The 13,656-nt window shown below is 47.4% G+C and overlaps 6 protein-coding genes across 6 annotated transcripts; all 6 read right to left on the bottom strand.

The window, feature by feature from the left end:
* Positions 1-4,431: 4,431 nt before the first annotated feature.
* ACHE_60443S (uncharacterized protein) lies at positions 4,432-4,691 on the bottom strand (the record flags this gene model as incomplete). Its single annotated transcript, XM_043281617.1, has 2 exons — positions 4,432-4,614; positions 4,662-4,691. The coding sequence occupies 2 exons, from the start codon at positions 4,689-4,691 to the stop codon at positions 4,432-4,434; spliced, it is 213 nt and encodes a 70-aa protein (XP_043139079.1).
* A 1,109-nt stretch (positions 4,692-5,800) lies between these two features.
* On the bottom strand, positions 5,801-6,123 carry ACHE_60442S (uncharacterized protein; the record flags this gene model as incomplete). Its single annotated transcript, XM_043281616.1, has 2 exons — positions 5,801-5,982; positions 6,024-6,123. 2 exons carry the CDS (start codon positions 6,121-6,123, stop codon positions 5,801-5,803), a joined length of 282 nt encoding a protein of 93 aa, XP_043139078.1.
* Positions 6,124-6,678: 555 nt separating this feature from the next.
* ACHE_60441S (uncharacterized protein) lies at positions 6,679-7,536 on the bottom strand (the record flags this gene model as incomplete). Its single annotated transcript, XM_043281615.1, has 2 exons — positions 6,679-7,199; positions 7,278-7,536. The coding sequence occupies 2 exons, from the start codon at positions 7,534-7,536 to the stop codon at positions 6,679-6,681; spliced, it is 780 nt and encodes a 259-aa protein (XP_043139077.1).
* Positions 7,537-9,509: 1,973 nt separating this feature from the next.
* Positions 9,510-9,869, bottom strand: ACHE_60440S (uncharacterized protein; the record flags this gene model as incomplete). The annotated part of the gene is made up of 1 exon (XM_043281614.1): positions 9,510-9,869. One exon carries the CDS (start codon positions 9,867-9,869, stop codon positions 9,510-9,512), a length of 360 nt encoding a protein of 119 aa, XP_043139076.1.
* Positions 9,870-10,107: 238 nt separating this feature from the next.
* ACHE_60439S (uncharacterized protein) lies at positions 10,108-10,401 on the bottom strand (the record flags this gene model as incomplete). Its single annotated transcript, XM_043281613.1, has 1 exon — positions 10,108-10,401. The coding sequence occupies one exon, from the start codon at positions 10,399-10,401 to the stop codon at positions 10,108-10,110; it is 294 nt and encodes a 97-aa protein (XP_043139075.1).
* Positions 10,402-11,496: 1,095 nt separating this feature from the next.
* Positions 11,497-11,972, bottom strand: ACHE_60438S (uncharacterized protein; the record flags this gene model as incomplete). Its single annotated transcript, XM_043281612.1, has 2 exons — positions 11,497-11,725; positions 11,764-11,972. 2 exons carry the CDS (start codon positions 11,970-11,972, stop codon positions 11,497-11,499), a joined length of 438 nt encoding a protein of 145 aa, XP_043139074.1.
* Positions 11,973-13,656: the final 1,684 nt, after the last annotated feature.

Raw genomic sequence — 13,656 nt, 5'->3', positions numbered from 1 at the left:
TTTTCTTCAGATTCGATATTCTTGTCGACGGCTACACCAGTTTAGATAGAAATATCATTTCGTTAGTATCTACTAGTCCGAGCCCGTGACAGAGGTGAGTAGGGCCAGACCGGGGAGTAGGGACGGACTGGAATGTAGGTACAGACTAGGGAGTAAAGATAGATTTTAAGTGGGAGTCACCAAAAGGGTTCGCACAGCTCGATGGACAGATGAGATTATTCACGGAATAAAAACTCACTAAGAAAGTATGGAGTTTGCTAGCAACTCACTTGGCAAAAGGGCCAATCTACTAGCACAAAAAAGAATGCGATTCTATTATGGCATGCTATCATTGAAATACGCCACCTTGCATTTGAGAGTGATTGTGACAGTCGACATTTCCGTGGCTGATATCGACAAACGCCGCCATCTGAGCAAACCAAGAAGGTACCCAAACATCATATAGATAAAGCCCCCTTTCCTGTAGATAGATTTCCTCGTCTTTTCTTTTCCAGATTCGATATTCTCGTCGATGGCTACAATAGTCTAGATAGGAATTCAGTTCTTTATTATCTACTATTCCGAGCCTGTGACAATTGGAGAATATATCTAGTGACTTTGTTATAGAGACGCCCTGTCGGAGAAATGAAATATAAGAACCCGACCTGATTGACATCTAATGACCATAGTGCTCGATGTAATAGCTGAGCATGACAGGCGGTACTCTGACGGCAGCCAGATCATGTTCTGACCATTGCTGGTGATCCATGTTCCATAAAGTTCAAACCATAAGTGTGATACTGAGGTGTCTCACATTTCTTCTGGATATTGGATGTTTCTCTCCATGCAATAATTTCCAACTTACCTGCGTCAAATATCCCAAAACGGCCTTGGCCTTCCAGGGTTTGGAGGTAGGCTCCATTGCCGGCATCCCGGAGGGCCAACAGCTCAATCAACCCTATGTTTGTGTAAGTTGAAGTCTAGTATGATCACCCAGAAAAGAATGGTTTCGCTGGCTTTATTTAATCTCTTTTCCTTATTATGAGCAAGTGACTTTGTGGGAGAGTTGGGAGAAGAAGCGCAAGCCGGGGAGTGATTCCTGGAGAATACATGGAAAGCCTTCAGTCCTCTATCGATTACATCAAGGACGTATGATTAGGCTCCTTGAATTGTGTTTGATACAGATTGCAGGAATGGATACCATTGGAAGTCAAAACAGTAGTGGCTGCTGGGATAGGGGGATTGCGGCATGGACAACCAGTCAAGGCGTCATACTTAGAATGGCAGCCGTCAAAGTCTGTCTTTTTTCGGGAACATTATCTCCTGCGTCGGTGTCTCCCGACGGTTGCATGGTGTCGATAGTTGAAGGCCTCCACGCCAGCGTAAGCGTCTTGGTCGCTGGTACTTTGGGCTAAATGTGCATTAACCTGAAAGCCCCCGACACGCAACCAGAATTTACGCCAATACAACTCAGAGATGTCACAATTGAGGCGACCCGTACGGCAGAACGGTATTTAGGGTTCTGGCTTGACCCAGCGCTAACCTTTAGTGCGCACTGAAAAAAGATGGTGGCCAAGGCTGGTAAAAGCCTCGCGGCATTACGAGGTTTGTCCGGCTCAACGTGGGGCACATCGCTTTTGGCGATGAGAAAAGTCTATCAAGCGGTGGTTATACCACAGATGCTCTATGGAGTGGCAGCGTAGTTTCAACCTGGGATCATGTCAGCCAAGGAAAGCAACAATATTGTCCGCCAATTTGTCTCGGTACAGAAGAGGGCCGCAGTAATGATGGGGGGAGCGTTCCGGACAACTGCAATGGCGGCGTTGAACGTGGAGCTCTATCTGCCACCAATGAAGGTACAGATGGAGCGAATGGTGAGAGAGACTGCAGTGAGAATCCGTACCGGACCAGCCCACGGGCTGGACGGCATCCTCAACAGCCGACGGGAAGATGAACGCATATTAGGGGGATGGATCCTCTTGGAGGTGCAAGCCAGGAAGAGGGATGGATGCCTACTAGCTCCCCCAAAGATATTAACCAAGAGTGCTGTCTTCTGGAGGGTGTTGATTTGGACGGCCAGAATGTCTCTGGATGGTGGTCTGAAAGGAACTAGTTCTGCTTTCAGGTCGCGGCTATGGAGCTCACAGAGTGGACGAAGTTCTTGGCAAAGTGGTCACCACAACTTCCCCATGAGTCTTTGCAATTGAGAAGCTCACAGTTAGACACACTCCTATTTACAATTTGTCAGATTCGACACACAGCAGTTCACCGGCAGCCAATCACAGCAACCAGCGTCAGTTTGCTGGCCCTCGCAGCTAAGAGACTGGCAGAAGCTTTGCAAGATCCTTTACGCACATCACAATTGGAAGACCTTCACATCGACATACAAAACAAGATCCAGGCAATGGAGCTGAACAAGAACGCCCTTGAAGATAATCACGCTCACGAGTTTAGAGCCATTCAGCTCCAACGAAAAGAATTAGACCAGAAGGAGGAGCAGCTTAGAGCCAAAATTATCAACAGCGACAAAGAGAACAAAACCCTCACTGGTCTTCTGGTTAAGGAATCAATTAGAAGGATATTTAACAACAGAAAAAGCGCCCTTGATAATGATTCAGTTGGGCTTGAGGCGGAGGGAGGATGACCGAGCAAATAATATCATCAGTCCAGGTTGTCAGCTTCTATGAATAGAGCAGACTATGGCTCGCTGACCACGACATCATTACCTAGCAAAACCGGCATGGTATCACTTGTATATTTTTAATTTTTTTTGTTCTGTCCAGGCATGCATGACTAATGTAAGCGCATCAAGCAGTATAGTGAGGCAGAAAGTGTTCCATACAGTGCTGTTAGAAGTCTTGGAACTTGCTAACTTACGACTCTTGACTGCCTTCGCATAAGCCCAATTAGTTGCCCGACGGGCCACCCATCCAATCAAGCATCGCCTACCCAAAACCAGCACGGGTAGCGCCCGGTGGCCCATCCATCAGAGAGTTTGCATGGCTATCAAGACGATGACAATGTAGACGGTCATGGATGCCAACCATGTAAAGTTGCTGTGGAGGAAGTCTCTATACTGATGCTAGTGCGTCACGTAGCCATACAAGGTAAGCAATATACTTCGTAGTTCGATCATATACTGTACATTGTTAAAAAAAAAAACGCTTTAAGCCAGAATAGAGATTCGTCAACAATCACTGAGAATTGCTTGGATTACTCTTTATTAAGATGACACAAGTCCAGCTTAGTGTTCTGATGCTAGCCTTCCCTGAGTGGAACCTCGCACAACTGTTCCGTGACACCTCTCTGCATGATTTAAAAGATGAACTTTCTGTTCAAGCAACTTCGCCCTACAGATATTACACTCAACCCCTTTGGTTGGCCAGGGAGGATTGACATGTTTTCGTAGAAAATGCCTGGTGAGTGAACCGGGTGTTGCATGTTCCGCAATCTGATTCTTTAGCGGGAGATTAGCATTCCCCAGACAAAGAAAGCAGAGCTTAGGTCGCTCTTCTGGAGACTTGATATGCACGGATTCCATTGCTTGGCGCAGGGTAATCTCGGTCTCATCCTCCAAGAAATGCTGTTGCCGTTTGGCAGGAGGACAGGGTTCATCATCGTCAGGTACAGACTGGCAGCGAGATTGGCTGGACCGAGGCGTGGGCCGCCCCTCTTCCACAGGGCAGAATGCAGTATCACATTAACCACATTGATCTGATGCTGATACTCCGCTTCAAGGGTGGCACCCGGCATGCTCAAGGTGGCGTCAATCACCGTTAGATGCTGTGGAGACATAAAAACCCTTGTTCTCCAGAGCCCCCATTACCTTGGTATCCACCAGCTGTCACGGGCTCGGGATAGTAGATAATAACGAACTGAATTCCTATCTAGACTATTGTAGCCATCGACGGGAATATCGAATCTGGAGAAGAAAGAAGAAGAGGAATTCTATCTAGACAATGAAGAGGTTTTAAAAGGAGCATTGGCGACATGACTGGGTAGTGTTTGTAATGTATCATCCATTGCCGTAGTGTTGAGCCGCCATATATGGGCTGTCATATCTGAGCAGTCACACCAGCTTCCCTGCCAGTTGACATTCAAGTCGATCACGGGTTGCCCATTCTGATACCATTCTAGATTCTCCCAGATCCGTCGGTTCCGCTGTTGTTGCTTCTCATTACGAAGTTCACAGACAGCTTTGTTATACTTCCGCTTTGCTTCCATCATCCAATCCTGGAAAAGTTCCAGCTTTTCCCATAGATGACAGTGGTGCTTGGAAAGCGCTCCTTCATCAAGGTTGCAAAAGGCAGCTTGACATGCCATACTGGCATGGTCTAACTTGGCTTTGTGGTCATCCCATTTCCGCTTGTGTTTGTTTACTGTGTCCTGCCGTGCACGAACCACAGGAAGCCAATTGAGGGATTTTGATTCTTCAGGAGAGAGCTTATACAGTCAATTCAGGTCAATTGAGGCGCTCAACGAGCATGCAAATCGCACTAATGGTGTTTGAGAACCTGTTTTGCGAATAATTCCCTGAACATCAAGATCAACATCCACTTCATAATGTTGGACGAAGGTGCGGATATCTGCATGCTGTAGAATGACGTTTTGGAGGGCATCAGTAACTTCTTCTATCTATGGGGTTAGCTACTCAACTAGCTGAAGGGCTCATGAATACTCACCACTGCTGTTGAATTCCTTGGCTCCAGCATATTGAAGGAGGTACAGCCTGGTAACTTGATCAAAGCCTGTGATCTCGCCTCCTCAATGCATCCGTGATCACACCACAGACGCCGTCAGCCTCTTCTCCAAGGCAATTCAATATCCAGCAGTTTCCCACTCGACCTGGCAGAAAATGTATTTATCTAGTATTTCATCCTTTAGTTTCAGTTCCTGCTGCCCCTTGCCATCCAAAACCCCAATGCTGTAGAGTTTCTCTGGGCTATCCAGTACTGGCCCAGTTGTAGAAATTTTCTTGAAGCCTTTGATATGAAAGAGCATACTCAGCAAGCATACATGCAGACTGAGGACCAGAGTTGGATCAAAGACAATTTCTGGAATCTTAAACTCATTCCTATTCAACTCTGTCAGCCTGACTGGCTCCTAAGGACTACAAGAATAAGAACACCTACACAGCCTTCTTCCCAAGGAATCTCTCCATGAAGTCCAGCTCCAAGAAAATAAATAATTGAGGGCATCTGCCTTCCAGATCACAGATCAGGGTGAGCACTATATCCCAATAGTGAAGGTAGAGGAGCGCCCCTGGATGGCTTGCAGTGATGGCTGCGAGCTGGCAGAAGAAAAGGATCTGAATGCACTGCCAGCTGCAGTCAAATGTCATCTCAGTAGTAGTCAACAGAACACATGTGAACTCAGCAACATCTTCAATATACATGTTCTCCTTTGGTCGTTGGTTGAGCTCAAGGCTCTTCTCTTTGGCAATAATGGCAATGACCTAGACATTCATTGGCGGCTGTTCCTTCTTCGGCCAGAGCAGAAGGGAGATTATATACTCACATCTTGCACCTTGACAAATATATCTTGGCTCAGTCCTGATGCAGTCTCCTGTTTCAGAACAAGATGCCAACACTTCCAGAATGACTCAAGTGAACTCTTGTATCTAATGCCTGGGCAGTGCCGACCATTCTTGCCACGACGGATGTCACACCGCCAGCCAAAAATACATACAGAAAATGGATCGTCTCATCTGAGTCTGAGATCCATTGCCAGTGCTGTACCGGGTCGACACCAATATACTGACAATATCTACCAGGAAGCCACTAGTGAGCTTTCAACATGATTTGGTGGCCAAGAGAGTTATTTACCTATTCCAGTACATGTAGGTCTCATCGAGTCTTTCCTGAGTGGTGTCGCTGTACCGCTTCTGTTGAAGCTGAGAGATATTCAAGCTCTCTGCTTGGGCCAAAAAGTGTTCAGGAGGCAGCTGGCCCTCATCATTGGAGATATCGTCATTGGACTCATCTTCATCTTCATCTTCATCACCTGAATCCTCACTATCAATTTCCGGTCGCTAATGGAGTCACTATCAGAGCTGTTGTCTGAAAAGATCTCAGTCAGGTCGGAGCTGGCATCAGTCAGATTCTCTTTGTCGTCAGATCCGACTGGTTGGGAGTGAGGTGCCATGGTTGACACAGCCTGCAGAAAGCTGGCAAACAAAAAGAAAGTCTGAGTAGAAGATAAGAAAAGTGAGAATAATAGTGGTTCTGTGGATGAAGAGACCTCAAAAGAATGGGAAGTGCTTCAAGAGATGCTCATGGGAGGATGGAAGCAGGGAAGAACACAGTCGGCACAATGGGATTATAAATTCGAGAAAACATGACGGTCAAGGGGAGCCAAACTGGCTATCTTTTGCGACCGCAGCGAGAGCGATTTGATAGATGATGTTAACAAAATAGCAACAAAAGTCCCATTTGAGACTAGCGTCAAGAGGCCTGGCGTGGAGGAAAAGCCTGTGGCCGTGGGAATACCCTCCCCTGATGCCAAGACGGGAGTTGGTTAACAGCACTCCTAAAACAGCCGCCGGAGTAGCCCTTTTTGGCCGCCTGCTAACCGTCACATCAGTAATAGGACAGGTTAATTGCTTTTTGCTCATTGATTTGTAAGCCTATACAACATTAGGCATCCAAATATTTGGTCCCTGTCTCCGTCCTAACCCGGGAAGGTAATCCTGTCAGATATCTACCAGGGAACGATCTTCATCTCGTTATCTACAAACTCCCAGTAAGAGCCCCCATCGTACTTGTTGGTATCATCGGCAAGGAGATGAACGGCCACCTCTGCTCCATCCTCAGGAGATCTGCCATTCGGCCAGTAGTTGGTGAATGCAGTCTTGAGAGCGCCAGGAGCGCAGGCGTAATATCGAATACGCGGCTTGCCGCTAGTCCCATCTGTGTCAGCTTCAACGCGGTCATTCTCAGCAACCTGCATGTGGACTGTGAGGCCGTTCATTCCGATCTTGCTAGCACCGTATGGCGGGGAGCGGCCCATTTTTTTGGTCAGGGAGTTCTGGATGCTACCCAGACCGGAGGAGATGTTGATGACCTTGGGAGCTGAAGACTTGTAGAGAAGAGGAGTAAACGCAGTGGTGATAAGGGCAACAGAAGTAATGTTGACATTCAAGATTTCATTGTAGGTGTTGCGGGCTGCTGAGAGATCATCTTTGGATGGAAGACGAATGATACCGGCGTTGTTGATCAAGACTGTTTAGGAAGAATTATTATTATGATGATAATGTGATGATGTTGTGGTTGGAATAGGGAGCAATGAGATTGGCTTACCATCCAGTCTACCATAAGTGTTGGTAACATGGTTGATGACTGCAGTGATCTGCTGGTCATTGGTGACATCCAGCTCGACCAAATCAATCTTAGCAGTCACACCTAGATCTTTGAGCTTCTGGACCGCCTGTTGACCAGCATTTAGATCCCGGCTGCAAAGGATATAGGTGTTTGTTGGGTGGCGCAGACCAGCAACCTGGAGGATGGCGAAACCCAAGCCTTGGTTGGCACCGGTACAGAGAATCACTTTTTCAGACATGGTTGAGAGAATATTCGCAACTGCTTAGCTTAGACAGGTGGAGAGAGGAATGAAATAAGGAAGAGGCTGGGTTGGTTGCTCCTTCGCATGGAGGACTGTCTCTTTAACAGCAACTAAGGAGAGGAGAGGATGAAAGTGGCATGACGGAGTTTAGCGGAATTAAGCCAGGAAGGGACAGACGGAGGAGGCGGAGATAGGCATATACGCCGTGCAGGGGGACAAAGATACGGAATCGAGGCTATTTCAAACATCCCATGCAGGCCAGATGATCAGTTACCATATCCAGAACAGTCATGGATATGCAAATATTAAGCTGGATATGGTAAGCCACTTTTTACCCCATAGATGTCAAATTTATTTCTCACAAGGATCAGGATTCAGGATTCAGGAGTTGGCATCTCCACTAACCCATGATATAAAGACACAGCAAACGGCTGTCATGAACCAGTCAAAATGTCATCTTAATCACTCATCACTAGCCCGTGGGCCTGCTGAGGTCTACAGCCAGCTAGACGGCGATTACCAACATGTGGAAAGTGTAAGGATATAGGCCATAGGGCAAATGCATGCCCTGTTAAATAGATCTTTGAATATAACGACGTTTTGGTTATAAAAATCTACTTCAAACATAATAGTGGTGGCGGGGTGATCCACTCGGTGGTGAAATACGTTAGCCCTTATTCCGCCAGTGTACAACAAGTCATCTGCATCTGGTGGCACATAATCTTAGAATCTACCCTTCTACCCCCCCCCCCCCCCAAGCAATGTAATAAGTAGAAGAGACACCGTTTGTTATCACATGACTCATTGCTAGTATTTCGATGAGCTCTTTCACCAATCCAATTACTAGCCGACTAGTTATCCAAGCGGTCGAACACCAACTCACCCTCCTCCACAACAATGAGCACAAACACGCAAGAACCAATTCATACATCGAGTACCTACCTCCTACCTCCCAAAGAAGCCTTAACTGAGCTAAACTAACCACACCACCAGCTTCCTCGACTCCGATATCATCATCATCGAGGCAGAACACTCAAGCTGATTTTTCAAAATCCACCACAAACTCCTCAGCTCCAAATGCAAAGCTATCGCCTCAGCACTCGATAGATTCGAAGAAGGCCAGAAAGGAGCATACACCTTCGAAGACCCCAGAAGAAAGAACCGTACGGTCCATCAAATGGACCTACAAGCAGATACCCAACTATTTTAACTTTTCCACCCAAACCTGCTGCACAACCACTAAAGACGGAGAATGTCCAAGTCAACGGGGAGGGGAAAGTTAAAAATACCGTGGCCACAGCAGCGGCGGCGACATAGCTAGACCTCGCCTCCGAAAACCACCCCCTACTAGCACACATTCACCTCTACATCTTCTGCAGCATCTACCTCATCACCGAGCTCCAGGATATGGCCTCCAACAAGATGACGTAGTGTTATGGATTTGAAGATGCCAGAGGCTCTGGACACGCAGCTTGCAATTGTTTCTTCGTTGCGTTTAGCATTTCGCAAGCTGCCGCCGCATGATCCGCGTTCGGATTGGTTGGCTCAGTATGCTTCGCACTGTGTTGATAAGTTGCGGATGCAGGCTTCATTTCATGATTTGTTGGGAGAGTCGCCGGTGGTGTTGAGCTCGAGGATGGTGCTCTTACTGAATCCGGCTTCACAGGCGCTATGGGATCTTAAGCTTCCAAAGAATAAGTATCTACATTCCGATCCTGATGCTGGTGATGGAGATGGGATTGACTACTATAACAACTAGCTTGGGAGCTGGTCTCTATTACTTAGGGGAGTCAAGTTGCTACAGGCAAGAGATTGAGGCAGAATGCCGTGGATATCATTAATTATTCAACTCCTAAATACTATCAGTCAAACCATGAGCTATGGCCTAGGTCTAAATCAATGCCTCAATCTCACTATCCTGCGTAGCACTCTCCCCCATTCACCATCTCCTCATTCCCCTCCCTATAACTTTACCTCTTTCCCATAACCTGCTTAAACGTATCAGCATCCATGTCCCCCCTCTTAACCATATCTGAAAACTTTCTAACAGGCAACACACCCTCCAACGGCTTCAGCGGCACGTCGAGATCCGGCGCAACAAACAAAAAAGCGCTCAATCTCCGCACACCAGGAACACGACGGACACGATGTCTGGCTGCGGAAATATGGCCACCGCTCAAGATGACGGCGCACCAGCCTGTCAGGATCACGGTAGCGTCGCCGGACACGGGCACCCGGGTACCGAGTGCGTTTGCGTCCTCGAGCTTGAGACCAGAGGTTCCGATCTTGGAAGATAATTGTGAATGGCGTGGTCCGTGTGCGAACCGCATCCGTTGTCAGATTGCGGCGCCGCGGTGTTGGGGTTATAATCACAGTCTGAAGTTCATAATCCAAATTTTGTGTGCCTGTCTCAATTCCACGCCCGCAAGAACATTAAGTGAGTCCAGCACATTGGGGACACAATTATTGCTAACGGTGTCAAAGAATTCAAACACTTCGTTCAAACCATGGTCAGACAATGACTGCTGTAGCAAAGCTGGGATTAATGCGTTCCGCTTCGGCGAGAGATCAATGGTGAACTTCTGGTTTGAGATGGTCTTGTGCATGGCGCTGGTCTTCAGGATGCCGCGGAGGGGGTATGTTGCGTTGAGAGCGGTAGCATCGTGCTGGTGGGTGTATAGATATCAAAAAGAGTGCGGATAGAAGTAAAGGCGCCTTGACGCCCAGATCGACAGAGGCAATGGTGGAATTGAGGCCCAGAAAGCGGATGGTGGGGGAGGACGGGGCAGTCACATTGGGGATTGCGCCTGCGGTGATTGGGAATGCCTCGATACGGTTGGGACTAACATTCGCAGCAGCCATGATGCTTTATACGTGTTCAGTTCAGTAGGTTGTAAGAAAGATGAGGGGGGTGAATGGGTGAGGGGCACTGACGTCTTTATGTGTGACGGCTCAGCTCAGCGCCTTTATCGACAAACACCGACACGTCAAACGATGCTACGCAACTCCTACAAATTCCGTCATGTAAATAGGCCTTTTCCTCTCTTCTCTTTTCTTCTCCAGATTCGATGTTCTTGCGATGGCTACACTAGTTTAGATAGGAATACCATTTCGTTAGTATCTACTAGTCCGAGCCTGTGACATAACATCGAACCTCGCCTTTCTTTTTCAACACGCCTACTTTATTGGTTCGATCCAACGATCATGAAGCCATAGTAGCGTGTCACCCACATTGACCGACCGACCGACCGACCGAACGAATCAGATTGATACCGATAACCGACTGATATGAAGACCCTGCCCAGCATGGCTCGACTGAATGACACCATTTCCCGTCCTAGGGCAAACCGAAACGGGACGAAGGTCCTATTCCTTTGTGTCTGGTGGTTGATAACTTCAAGTCAGCTTGCAGTCTGGGAGACAGCACTGGAGAACTCCTGGAAAGTGTCATCCCTGATGCTGTCACAGATGTACAACTTCTGGAGCTCAGTTATCAGTTTGTGATAGAGCTCATCCTTACAATCATCTTCAGCCACGCTAGCTTTAGCAGCAAGGTACAAGAACTCAGAGAAGAAATCATGGAACTTGTCACTAACTTTCATGTGCAGTTATTGAAACTGGTACTTTGCAGTGGCAACACAGTTTGGGTTGCTATAGATTGTCTTCAGATGGTCAAGCATATCCTTTGAGTCAGTGTACAAATTCATAGCGTTGTCTTGCATGTGAGCGGTGATATGCTTTTAGGCCTTCACAGCGGCTAGCCACATATGCCATTCAAAGTTGGGAAGTGTCAAAGTGGTCCCGCGTTGGCAGCGAGTTTCTGAGTCATCAGGAGCAATTAGTCTTCAAATCAGGCTCCTTTCCATCAGTGAGCATCAGGGAATCAGGAATCTTGGTTGACTTGCGGTTGACAGGCGTTGGAGAGGATTGACAGCCATTGACACCATCCATCACCAGTCAAGCAATCTGGCTACCAAATGCATCACGCTCAGCCTTCACTTCAGCAAGCTGATGCTTGACAAGCTCCATTTCCTGATGCAGTCCATCTAAGCCTTCACTATCTGTCTGTCTCTTGAGTTGGCTCTTCATTTCGACCATCTCACAGTGCAACAGTGCAATCTCTCTATCCTTGACTTTGCCATGGGGCTCTTCTTCGGCGAGCTGAGCTTCGCGTTCATCAACACATCTTCAAAGCATTGGCAGATCGATCGGAGCTTCTCGTACAACCACTCAGGCTTCTCAGCAGCATATTGCAGGAACTTATTGAGAGTTACCAGGTGTCGTTCTTCATTCTCGTCTCCATCAATGAAGACAGAGGATCGTCGGTTTTCTTGGTCGGTGTTGTTGTTCGCTTCATCTCGGTTGGTACCATCATCGTTCGTCTCGTTTCGGTTGGCCCTAGGACGGGAAATGGTGTCATTCAGTCGAGCCATGCTGGGCAGGGTCTTCATATCAGTCGGTTATCGGTATCAATCTGATTCGTTCGGTCGGTCGGTCGGTCGGTCAATGTGGGTGACACGCTACTATGGCTTCATGATCGTTGGATCGAACCAATAAAGTAGGCGTGTTGAAAAAGAAAGGCGAGGTTCGATGTTATGTCACAGGCTCGGACTAGTAGATACTAACGAAATGGTATTCCCATCTAAACCAGTGTAGCCATCGCGAGAACATCGAATCTGAGGAAGAAGAAGAAAAGGAAATCTACCTAGGCGATGGATGGTCTTTATAGACACTTGTGCGATGAGGCTTAAGCCCTTGTTTGCCCAGATTGCTAGTATGGCGTCGTTTGACATGTTGGCGCTGTTTGTCTATATTAACCGTTTGTATGACGTCGAGTCGCCACACATATGATGAATGAATTAGTCCCCAGCGAGCTCACGACACTGCCAAACAAATAGAGAAAATGTGGACAGCAGTAAGCAAGCAAATTGGACAAGCCTAGGACCAGCAGAAGAAACAAGCAAACTGACAATGACGGCCCATTGACTTCGATGTTGGTGATAAGGTGTGGCTCTCCCTTCACCACTATTGAATGGACCGACCAAACAAGAAGCTTGATAGCCAGATGGCTGGACCATTCCCAATACTTAAACAGGTGGATAACTCCTACCAATTAGAGCTCCCTGATTCAATGATGATACACCCTGTCTTTTCACCTGACAAGCTACGACGAGCAGCCGATGATCCCTTTCCTGGACAGATAAGCGAGCCCCTGAACCGATTGTGGTGGCCGATGAGCAGGAATGGGAGGTGGAAGAGGTGCTTGCTTCACATTTATATCAAGGTTGATTGCAGTATCAAGTAAAGTGGATAGGATTTGATGAGGATCGGGCGTGATACCCAGCTTCCAACTTCAAGGGTTCTCCACACCGCATACGCGACTACCACCAGCGATACCCAGAACGATCAGAACCACCTAATCGCCTACAGGAATGGCTACGAGCATGGGAGGATGAAATCGATGATAGAGAGGACGACCCAGGTGATGACTTCTGCCTGAGTCTGAGGACAGACTCCGTCTAAGGAGGGGGGTTATGTGACGACTCAGCTCAGTGCCTTTATCGACAAACAACACCGACACGGCAAAGGATGCCATGCAAGAAATTAAGACAAACAGTTGCTTAGCGAAGCCACACAACCCTTACAAATTTCATTGTGTAAATAGACCTTTCTCCCTTTTCTCTTTTCTTCTCCAGATTCGATATTCTCGTCGATGGCCACGCTAGTTTTAGATAGGAATATCATTTCGTTAATACCTACTAGTCCGAGCCCGTGACAATATGTCCCGTTTGGGCGGTATGGTGAAGAAAGAACTGGGCCATCCCACTTTCATATTCAAAAAGGAGGGGGATCTTCATGGTCCCCTGACGAAGAGATAGCCTCTTCAAGGCCTGGGAGCTTTGGATGGTGTTAGGGCTGGGAAATGGTTGTAGAGGGCCTAACCGTTACCTGGAGATGCATGGATATGCAAGTATGCCCTGACTTGCAGAGATTGACTGGTATTAGAAAAATGGCCGATACTTGCTTGAGGAATGGTGGTATGAAGAAAAAAATCAACAAAAAGGAAAAGAGAAAAAGTGCGAATGCCGCTGATATATACTCATTACATTGAATTAT

The sequence above is a fragment of the Aspergillus chevalieri genome, chromosome 6 (assembly GCF_016861735.1).
Source record: "Aspergillus chevalieri M1 DNA, chromosome 6, nearly complete sequence".
In the NCBI taxonomy this organism is placed as follows: Eukaryota; Fungi; Ascomycota; class Eurotiomycetes; order Eurotiales; family Aspergillaceae; genus Aspergillus; species Aspergillus chevalieri.
The sequence above is the reverse complement of the archived record's forward strand: the minus strand, read 5'-3'. Positions and strand labels throughout refer to the sequence as shown.